The sequence below is a fragment of the Wasmannia auropunctata genome, unplaced genomic scaffold (genome assembly GCF_000956235.1).
Source record: "Wasmannia auropunctata unplaced genomic scaffold, wasmannia.A_1.0 LD335996.1, whole genome shotgun sequence".
Classification (NCBI taxonomy): domain Eukaryota; kingdom Metazoa; phylum Arthropoda; class Insecta; order Hymenoptera; family Formicidae; genus Wasmannia; species Wasmannia auropunctata.
The window spans coordinates 2273959-2285405 of record NW_012026894.1 but is presented as its reverse complement, the minus strand read 5'-3'; the positions used below and the strand labels follow the sequence as shown (position 1 = coordinate 2285405).

The 11447-nt window shown below is 37.9% G+C and overlaps 1 protein-coding gene across 1 annotated transcript; it reads right to left on the bottom strand.

The window, feature by feature from the left end:
• Window positions 1–405: 405 nt before the first annotated feature.
• Window positions 406–11447, bottom strand: LOC105453684 (fatty acyl-CoA reductase 2-like). The gene is made up of 4 exons (XM_011695834.1): window positions 11258–11447; window positions 8753–9226; window positions 3229–3456; window positions 406–1097 (listed from the first exon to the last, which is right to left on the bottom strand). Exons 1-4 carry the CDS (start codon window positions 11440–11442, stop codon window positions 779–781), a joined length of 1206 nt encoding a protein of 401 aa, XP_011694136.1. The 5' UTR covers window positions 11443–11447; the 3' UTR covers window positions 406–778.

The following is an 11447-nucleotide window of genomic DNA, read 5'->3' as shown; positions in this document are numbered from 1 at the left end:
ACTCGGCCTCTAAGCAAAGTGATTCTTGTAGCGCGATGTTGCATTGAGCAACTTTCGCGGGAATTTTCCGCACATTCCTATTCTCAAGAGGAAACATACGAAATCTGCAAATAATATTCTGTGTTTTCCTTATATCCCTTTCGATGGAATGAGTGCAAGTCAGCACAGCGATATTGCATAAGAGAGAACGTGCTGGAAATATATCTTCGTTGATACTGCAGTGCCTAGAAACTTTCACCCAAACGTCATTTCCTCATGTAGGCGTCTCGTGCAACTCTCACGAATATTTGCACAGCGTTACGTACGGGTTGCAGCCGAATATACCTTCAGAAGAGACCTCGCGAATGGTCGAGATACTTTTCCTTATGCCAGAAAAGAATCCGCGTTGGAATGACTTGAGAAGAATGAATAAAAGAATACATGTTATTATTAATATTATCTTAACATATTATTGATACATATATATAGATTGCTATATACGACTAATACAAAGTGTACTAGATATGATAAAATGTAATAGATATAACATACGTATACTATTGATCATTTGAGTAGATAAAAATGTAGAAACTGAAATTAAAGTTTGATTTAACGAAGTTTGACTCTACAAGCTGCGATATAATTATGCAAACACGTGATTATTTATTATAAAAATATCTGCCCAAAGTATAAAGATTGTTTCATAGATACAACATATGTTCTTTCCTTCACAGATTTTTGCAAAAAGAAAGCCTCTTTCTATACAAAAAAAAGGACGTAATAATTTTTATCTATAACTTTATGCGCGCGACAAAAGTGTACGCGATGCAATATACGCGACGACAAGTATCACGGGCACGTATAAGAAGAAGATATAAATCATTCTCATGATTTTAAGATTGTCCTCGTTCACGCAGTACTTCCGGGTGGCGGCTGCGGCGCAGAGGACATAACTCTCGATGTCGATCTCTGCGACGATCGGAAATATGTCCCGCTCTTCCCCCGTCAGGCGTTCCTGCAGCAGGTACACGCGATTCCTTTCCGCTGGCCACGGCCTCGATGAAATTGACTTCAAAGGCTGAAGTGCATTACGAACTCTGTCGTACTCGGCGAGAATCCTGGGGAGCAGTAAAGGTTTTACCTTCAGGATCGTTTCTTTTTACCTCCTTCCTGCCATTAATGCCCGCCTCGCCCGATCCTTTTGGCACTCTTAGCGATTTCGACTATTTGCGACTTTTTTTTTCTTACTTTTTCCCCAGCGTCGAAGGATCTTTTTTCAAATATTTAGATGAAACCGTACTTTTCTCGAGTATATGCGGACGTGTGCACACATGGCAGAACGAATGAAGCGTTTCCCGAGATTGATTTTTAAACAGCAATTTCAATAATTTCAATCGCAGTCCCGAGAGAAACAGGATCGCAAAGTACCATTAAGTACGAGCGGGATAATAAAAAAACTTTCGCCGTCCGTCGCAAACTATATAATTTCCAATCCAACTTATTACGAAGAAATCGCGGAAAACTCGCGACGAGAGAGTTTCCTTTCAAGAAGGAAGAAATCTCGGGCTAAGTTAGTGCGCAAGATTTACTCTGCACGCGTCTGGTGAGAGCAAACGAAAAAATTGGAAAAGTATTTGACAGGACACAAACGCCGAAAGCGAAAATATTTTCGTTCACCACTCGATCCATAGAGCGAATCGGTTTCTAAAACAATCTTATTTTTCCTGTTCTTCCTTTTTCTTCTAATCACGCAGGGAAATGTGTGAATGATAATGTCAATTTTATTTACTTGAGATTCTAATACTGATATAAAACTTTTTTTGAAATAATTTCTTAAAAAGTTAATCAATGGCGACTGTTCGAGCGAGAATTCCGTCGAAAATAACCGCTGGTCTCGCTTTCGTAACAAATCGGACACGCCTGAACACGCTCTAAGGGCACATAAAAACGAAATTTCGATGGGATAGCCTGTCAAGATTTCCCGAAAGTTTCCTTGTCGCGGCGTCGGACTTCATTTCTCAAAGCAATCAGGCATCGAGTGGCGTAACTTTTGGCGGCCGACGGGGAAACGAGTTTTTCCGTTCGAAGACGCAATTTTCCTTTTCGCAGCCTTCACTCGCGCGCGAGCGAAAGTCGGCGAACCTGTTTACGTTACTCGCGCCTAAATTGCAGTTCCAGATAACTTTTACTTTTACGATTTGCGGCGTGCGTTAACCGAGTGCTGCGCCACTGCTGGGCCTTTCACGATGCAGAAAGTTGAAGAGACCGAGCGTAAGCGTTCGCGATCACGATCAAACTTTCGCGCGAGTCTCCTCGTGGAAACTTACTCGCGATCGCGAGAGTAGTTATCGGCCGAAGTTCGAGGCTTCATGTATGAACGGCTTTAATCGTTTCTTAATGCTCGCAACGAAGGATTATCTCCGGGGTGCATCGAGGTTTAATACTAGCTATGATCTTCCTGCGCGATCCCTTGAATTTATAATCGTCATATTATATAAGCGATGAAGCGTACGGAAATTGCAGATTCGACATGAATTTTGTTATAAATAATAACTTTGTGTAATATTTTAACACAAATGTAATAATGGAAATAATTGTCTTGAAATTGACGGTTTCATAATTAGTTAAGAAAGTTATGTGGAGTTTCTGTTTTAATTTTTAAGCAGCATATTTTAACGCAACGTATAAGCAATTTATAACTTATAAATTGAGCCGTAACATCAAGTAGTAAAGCGTTACGCTCTTGGAAAATGACTTAGTGCCTTTAGTAGTGTTGCGTTCGTCGAACAAGTTAATATCGCTAGCAAATTTAATATTGCCAGCTGTTGCAGAAGAGCGCTGCGCGAAACCAACTTTAAACTTAGACAATACTCCGGTACAAGCAGCTTATCCATGACCTCTCGATCATCAAGTATCTAATATAGTATAAAGAGTACGTAACACAAGAGTTAAAGTGTAACATCTATTTAAACGATAGCGCTTCGCTCGCAATTTACGTGTCCTATTTACATAAAATATCAATAAATTGCGAAATTGCGATTAAAAGTTAACGGAAAAGAGTAGCCTCGACACTTTCCAAAGGTATATTAAATCATTTTTATAGCAAAGTTAGTGACGGCAATAAAAATGGCTGCGCTGAATTTTCCGCGGGACTACGAAAGGGCCGCGCCCGACGAAGACGTTGACGAAGCTGTGACGATAAATTCGTGACTCGTGAAATTTCGCGATAAATTTCGCGTCCCGTGTTACCTCTGTTTCCTGCCGCATAGACCGAAGACGATGTCGCAGAGTAAGGATGGCAGCCATTCGAGGAGCAGCACTAAAATCCAGTACAACGGCTCAATGGACGTCATTCCGCGGATTCCGAAGGTCGGATAGGGAAACGTCCAGCTGGCCCGTCGGCTCTTTTTAATCAGATCGTCCCACGTGCAGCCTATCAGCGCCGCGTTATAGGCGATCGGTTTTGTAGCGTTGGTTCTGCGCGAAAATGAGAAAATGCATGAGAAAGAGATCATGATGTGCCTTGCACATCTGACGATAATTTGACCTTTTGCAATAATTGACTGTTTCGTTCGCGACGCGTTTCACACATTTTATTTAAAACGATGTTTCATTTAATAATTTTAGGCAAATTCGCATGTGCGTATATGCATCTGTCTTATAAGTATTGAATTTCATTATAATTTTATTTATTATGACTTATTTAATTGTAATTATATAATTATAATTTTATAATACGGAGTAGCGATCGTGACGTAGAAAGTTGTGCGTCTGCTTTCTGTGCCGAAGACCCGGGCTCAAATCCCATCAGAAACATTGGATTTTATTCGATCGCTCTACCTCTCGGCAGACAATGGCAAACCATCGAGAATATATCTTGCCACGAGAACCCCTCTAATTAGGCCGTTCAGAACCGGCGTTAAAACTTTGAGTCCCGTATATCTGTGCAAATTGTAAATAGCGCACACCACAGATATAATATATAATTATCATTAATAAATTAGAAAATAATTACAATGGCTCCAAGAATAAATCGAATATCACGAAGCCTATGTGGGCCGCCGCAGCTATATGTGTGTGAATCAATAAAACATTATACCTACAATGAGTAAAGAGTGTACTTGTTTAACCATTCATATAAATGCAATATTCTTCTTTTCATACAATGGCAATGGTCAATGGACTTTGCGCTGGATTCACTGTTCCATGACTCCCGTGTCGAACGATAGTGAATCCAGTGTTTGGTTCATTGGCTATTGCCCTTGCAAAGGAGAATATTGTGTTCGTGACCTTGTTAAACAAGTACTTTCTTTACTCATTGTAAAATGTTTTATTGATTCACGCACCTACAACTGCTCACGTAGGTATTTTTTATTCGCGATTATTTGATATATAATTATATTTATATAAATCCAAAAAAGTAAAAAACAAAAGCAATAGCAGCTTGGCGCGGTAAGTAGTGCGCAAATTAATAAAAATATATTACAAAATTTTTAAATTCAAACATAAATAAAGAGTCCCAAATTTAAATTTATTTAAATGTCCAAACTTCCGAAGCCTGTAGGGGATCGACAAACTAAGAAAAAAAGTTTTTTAGAGATATGCTCGTTTTTTGCTTTGTTTAAAAAAAATTGCAAAAAAGACAAAAAACATAGATTTTCTTTTTGTACTTATTACTTATTTATTCACTTATTTATTTATGTCATCACTTTTTTGTAAGTATTGTTCAAAATGTAAACACACGGAAACCATGTCAATAGAGATGTAAATAGAAAAAAACCAAATTGGTTTTTTTTTCATAACATATGTTTTTATAAGAAAAAAACATAAACCTCGTTTTTTTCTTAAAATTTCGTTTTTTTCAGCTATCGATTTAATATCTATATTTTGCTTAATATAAGTTAATTTTTCATGATTTTTTATTTTATAGATAGTAGATTTAAATTATCATCATTTTAATCTTTACGCAGAACGAGAAAGCCAATATATTGATTCTGAAACATATTTTGAAGCAAAGACTTTAATGAATAATTATAATAAATTTTATTTAAGGAAAAGCTGTTTAGAAAAAAAAATTAAAATGATTCTCCTTTTGTAAAAGTCAAATGTAGATCACATTAAAATTAATTATATAATTACTATTTACAAATAATTAGTCGTGCTATCGGAATTAGAAAAAACTAAATTTGTATTTTTTGTTAATTTATTTTTGGTCATCCGCAACGCGGGCAATCGCACGTGGCCAATTGCAACGTGTGGACAATCGCAACGTGAGCAATTGCAACGCGTGGGCAATTGCAACGCGTGGGCAATTGCAACGCGTGGGCAATTGCAACACGTGGTTAATCGCGACGTGGCCAAGACTTCAATGAATAATTGTAATAAATTCTACTTAAGGAAAAGCTGTTTAGAAAAAGAATTAAAACGATTCCCCTTTTGTAAAAGTTAAATGTAGAGCATATTAAAATTAATTATATAATTATATAATTTCTGTTTACAATTAATTAGTCATGCTATCGGAATTTTAAAAAAACCAAATTTGTGTTTTTCAATGAAATAAAACGTTTTTTTTATTAGAAAAAAAAACGTTTTTTTACATCTCTTCATGTCATATTCAACGTTAGAATATCTACGCCGTATATTATGATAGGAATAATTCATTTGATTGCTTCTGAGTAACTGACGAATTTATAGGAGAAAGATAGAAATATAAACAAACAAAAAGTTTTATCAGAAAACGGATTATTATTTCGAATACGATTTCTGCGATGATAATATTTCAGAGACGATGCAAAAGTAGGTAATGCCTATATTTTCATACAAAAGAATGCTGCAACGATGAGTCTATGAGAGCCATATTTAAACAATAATAATTAAGGAAGTGACAACGTGAATAAATAAGTGTGAATGAATAAATAATAAGTAAGTATAAAAGTAAACACTACTTTTATATTTGGCGAGTTTTTTCAAAACGAAACAAAAAACAGTATAACTCTAAAGGACTTTATTTTTTAATTTATTCATTGGCAGTTCCAATTTACTGATTTATAATTGTTTTATATTTATACATAATTATAAGTAAATTGTTGATTGTTAATTATTATATTAAACTGTATAATTTTTTTATTACAATTTATTTTATTGTATTCAGGTAAGGGAAGGCCAAAATTAAATGTTAAATTTTTCGTACATACAAAAAAGATAATTTATTGTTAGAGTTTTTTTAAATGAAGGTAACAACTCAGGGTTACAACATCTATTCCTTGTAAGAACTTAAGCAGTACTACTTTTAACAATTACCAATAATTAATCGTATTTCTGACTAGTAACTCTTGTTAAATACGAGAATAATGGGTAAAAACGAAAGGAGAAGGCGCGAGAAGCAGATATAGCGCGCTTTGCTTCTTGCAAGGCGAATGCAATCAACTTATTCGCAGTTCAGTCGTTCGGAAATACTTCAGAGCGAAGCGAAGAGATGCTTCTGGTTGAAACTAGAATCAAACGTAAGCTCTCCGGGTTTTCTAGGAAAAGCCCGGAAAAGCCTAGCTATAAGTTTCATTCGATTGGTTCGTTGTTGGCTGACTTAAATAAAGCCTGCGATTTAAAAAGTCCGACTTGATTCTCGTTGTGCGTTATACCGTCTAATTAAAACCTTAAAGCGGATAAAAAAGTTTGACCAGAGGAATCATCATTAATGGAAATTTAAATCGTTTCTCTTGCGATCTAATACGCGCGTCGACGTCTTCGTTCCAATATTATTCTAGCTTAATCTGGATCTTAGATTCATTTTCACGCTCCGCGTGAATCACTTTTCGCGTCGATCAGAATCTATACGTGACAATCAATGCATCATTTGTGTATCTTTGATTACTTTGTAAATCAACTTGATGCAAGTAACTATTTCTGTCGAGCGGCAGATGGGACACTATATATTGATTTCAATTACCGTTTTGCACACAATCTCTGATAATTGCTTTCTTCGTTGAACACAAATCGCATAACCGCTGTAATCCGTGTAAAAGTTGCGAAAACATAATTCACGTGGAAAAGATGTTTTTTTTTTTAACGAGAAATACAAAGCTTTTCGTCGATATTGCCTAAAATTTAATAGCACGTTTGTCGCGGATCATCAATTTAAATAAAATACTGTGTTTTTTAATATCGCGCGATTTTAACGTAACGGCACGCTGTAATCACGTACGTATTAAATTAATCCCAGGGTTAGCAGTAGCAGAAATTAATAAACAGCTATAGCCATGGAAATTGAAACGGGTAATTGTACATCAGCTAATGTTACAAATCTTTTGCGAACTGATGTTGAAACGAAAGAATAAAAAATTGACAGTAACAGAAAGTACCTGCAATAAGCACATTTATATTTTCAATATAGGACACAGACAATGTATTGTTTATTGTAATTAGTCTTCAAATTCTTTTTTTATTCAAAAAGAACGTTATTCAAAAAAATATTGACAGTTTTGTTCTATTAATACAATGAATGCCCATTTATTGATTGACGGTTGTATTACACATAACTGTTAGAGAAGTTGTCGAAATATTCGTTAGCTTTTTTCCAATATAAAGCATTTATTATTACGTCAAGACGTAAGGGAGTAATCATGCTTTCAACGGATTGAGGGGTGAATCTCAAACAAAAATCGAAAAGAACGAATTCCGCTTTAGACAATTGGAGCGGAAGCGTTGAATGCGAGCAAACAGTAACAGCCACGGAAACCGCGCGCACATGTAAAACGTGTTTGCCCGTATCCAATATTTCGCATTGGAAAACTAGATAAACCGCGTCTGCAACGAATTCCGATTTCGATATGTTAAAGCCTGGCAACGGATAGCGAGAAAGGTTTTGTCGCTTTTTTTATTAATAATTTAATCTTTTTAATCAAACAAATTATTTTTCACAGATCCGTTAATCGATAAATAATCGAATTCATATATGTGGGATTTTATACGGATTTTCGTGCTCTTTAATTTCTCTCGATTTTGCATTTTATGCTTTTGGTACGTAAAAACAGAATTGCAGCACTGATCCTAATTATAGTAATACTATTCTTCTATCTAATAACTTTTCATTTGCGCTTGACGTCATTTTGATAATATTGATCTGTAAAATAATATTTACAAAAAGATATCGAGGTCTTTCTCGAGCGCATGATTCTATTGAAACGCAATGTCGATAATTATTTTTCTGAGCAAGAACTGCTTTAAGAAAAAACAATAGGTTGCGCAATATGTATAATATAATATCTCTGCGAGAAGATAACGATCGCTACTTTCTGGTTCACGTCTTGTAATTAACCAATGTTGATTGTTACTGTACCGTGACGTTGCGTAACACGTGAACGCGCACGTGAGCATCTCTAACGTGCTTTAACTGCAGGTTAACTTTCTCTTTCTAATTAAACAAAAGTAATATTTAAGAGCGACTTGACAGTCCTCGCGTAAATAGGTATATTGATAAATGACGTTCTATGCAGAAATTTAATTATTACAATGAGACGAGTTACGGCGTGTTAAGTTTGATTAATGCGAACGTAGCCATAGGGAAGGTTCACACAGTAACGAGAATGAAAAGCGCTTTAAACTCGGGTTGCTGGATTGAAATCCTCACCTCTTGGTCCGTTAAATATTCTTATTATTTTTATTAATGAGTAAAACTTTTTTTAATTAAATTTTTTAAAGAAATAATATAATAAATAAGAAATAATGTAATAATATAAATAAGAATAAAACATAAAATATGAGATTTTATACATACGTGCCGACCTCCCACGCGGTCGCGAGCATCGTGTTTACTGCTATGTCTATCGGGGTGACCTCAGCTGGCAATTCCGAATCGCCGTACGCGAAGCCCGCGCCGATCATGAGGGCGGTGGGCCCTTTGAGGCTCTCGACGAAGCCGGGCATGGGCTCCTTGTGAGCCGGTCCGACGCAGGGAAAACGCACCAGGGCGATCGGTAACTCGGGAATCTTTTCATTCTGCAGGCACTCGGCTATCATGCCGCGATGTCTGAAAATGCTGGATGCCACGGCGACGCTCTTGAGCTTCGGTAATTCCTGACAATATTCCAGGAAGAAGTCGTGCGGTCCGGCGGCATGGAAGGCCACGGTGACCTCTCTCAACGAGGCTTTGTCCTCGATGCTTAGGGCGAGATCCTCGTAAAGCAGATTCCCCTCGAACGTTTTCACGCGCGAGATCGCGCCCGGCATCTCCTGCCTCAGTCGCTCATACCTGCCGGACGATAATAACGTTGGTGACGCAAATCGGCTTTGGAATTTACTGCCAGGAAGTTTCATCAAAATGGAGATGCGCCCACGCGGCGTGAAAAGAACGCGTGAAACGGACGCCGTTTAATAAATAAAAAAAAAAGTCAAGCGTTTGTCGAATAATACACAGAGATTCGAGTTATGCGACGCATAGTCTCATTTCTGAGCTCATCGCCGGAATGCGACTATGGGAAACATTTGGAGATTAAAATACGCAATTCAAAACTTTCTTTCGAAAATTCTTCATGTTAATCATTGCGAGAGAAAGAAAATAATATAATTTTATTGAACAGATATATAACAAATTATCATACAAATTGGAAACTAATTCATGTTTCGAATCCTTAAATTCAATGTATGCATTTAATTTAAATGTATGCATTGTATTGCAAATGTATTTAAAACATATAAAGTAAATTTTGCAAATTTTTTGAATATTTTCCAATTCAACACACTTGCTGCGTTTTAGAAAAATAAAAACAAAAACACGACATTTTTTTCATTTCGAGTCCTGCCTAGGAGATTTTTACAATTAACACCGTAACTATTTTAAGCAGAACAATTTAGGCGAAGTCGCAAATAGGGCGATGAAAATCCGACAAGCCGCCACAGCCGAGAGCGATTTCGCCGAACGTAATAGCGTTGAAGCGGTTGCACCTTGAACGCTCGAGCTGCTCGTCCATTTGCATTTTCTCATTTACGCGCGGGGCGATCCTCTTTTTCAAGCGGAAAAAACGCAGCGATCCGGCGGTAACTACGATTTCCCGGGGGGGGCGAGGGGGAAGACAATCCTTTCGCGGATTTTAATTTCGCGAAATTCAAAACGCGCGGACGAATTTTCCGCGCGGTCGCGGATTTTGCGCCGGAGAGCGAGAAAGAGAGGGAAAGGGGGCGAAAGAAAGGGAGAGAAAAAGCACCCCGGGCCGGCGTATACTTCATAATCTTTCTAAAGGGGGCACGGAGGCGTGTGCTAATGAAAATAAATCTCTCTCTACGAGCTTTAGCCCGCTCCTCTTCCCCGAAGGCCCCCGCGGGAAGGGCCGTCGCGCGATGCAACTGCGCCGAGTTTTACCTCGCGAGCATCTTCGCGATTCGGACGATCATTACGATGAGACGAGCATGAGATCCAACGAGGCAGTCCAGTTTGCGCGACTGACTCTAAACACGTCTGATGATCGTATCTCGCTTATCTTCCAGATTGTATCTCCCTTTTGATTCCATCATTATATTACCGCGCAATTTCGGACGAGCGATCGCGCAAACGTACCGATGATGCATCGCTATCATTTCAATCGATGCCGTTTGTGATAAATGTTCAATTGTCAAAATTACGAAACGATATGAATTTTAAAAGAAAATTTAAAAAATTGTACAAAAATTAGATCAAACTGAAAGGTTCGAAATTGCTTTATTTTATTTGACTTTCGGATATTAACTTACATATCAAATGTTGCATGGAGTTAAAATGTTACGAACAATATGTATATTATGTATGACACATAATATTGATACGTTAAATTCATATGAAGTGATATATAGTGTTTTTATCATGAATAAATCGAGAGAGAAAATTTTCCGCAATATGCAAACACTGTAGTTTTCCATGATTGCATAAAAGAATAATAAAAGTAATAACATACATCTTGCAAAAATTTTTGAAATATTGCTGTTTTTTCTGATACTATTCGTGAAACGAAAATCTAATTTCGCAATCGATTCCCAACGTAAGGTGCACCACGTTCCCGGAATTCCCGCGGAAAACCACCAGACGCAGAGAGAGAGAGAGAGAGAAGAGAGAGAGAGAGAGAGAGAGAGAGGGAGGGAGGGATGGAGAGGGTATCTTTCTCAGTTGGATGTCCTTTGGAATAAATTCGGCGCACGCCCCCGACCGGAATCGCGGTCACAATTTAACGCTCACAAAAGGCGCGATATCGAGCGACCGGCGCGATTTACAGGCACAAGGCGAACGCGAGGAGGAACGCGAGGAGGATCGTACCCGGGCGACGTGAATATCTTCTTTAGCCGTTCCTCGCCGCTGAGACCGTTTTGGGATCTCAGAACGACGTACACCCTGACGTCCGGTAAGCACCGTAGAATCTTCTCCAACAGAGCGCGTCCCAATTCGCTGGTGACTCCCGTGAGGAGCACCGCGCGGTTCGCGTACCACTCGCACAGAGACATTCTCG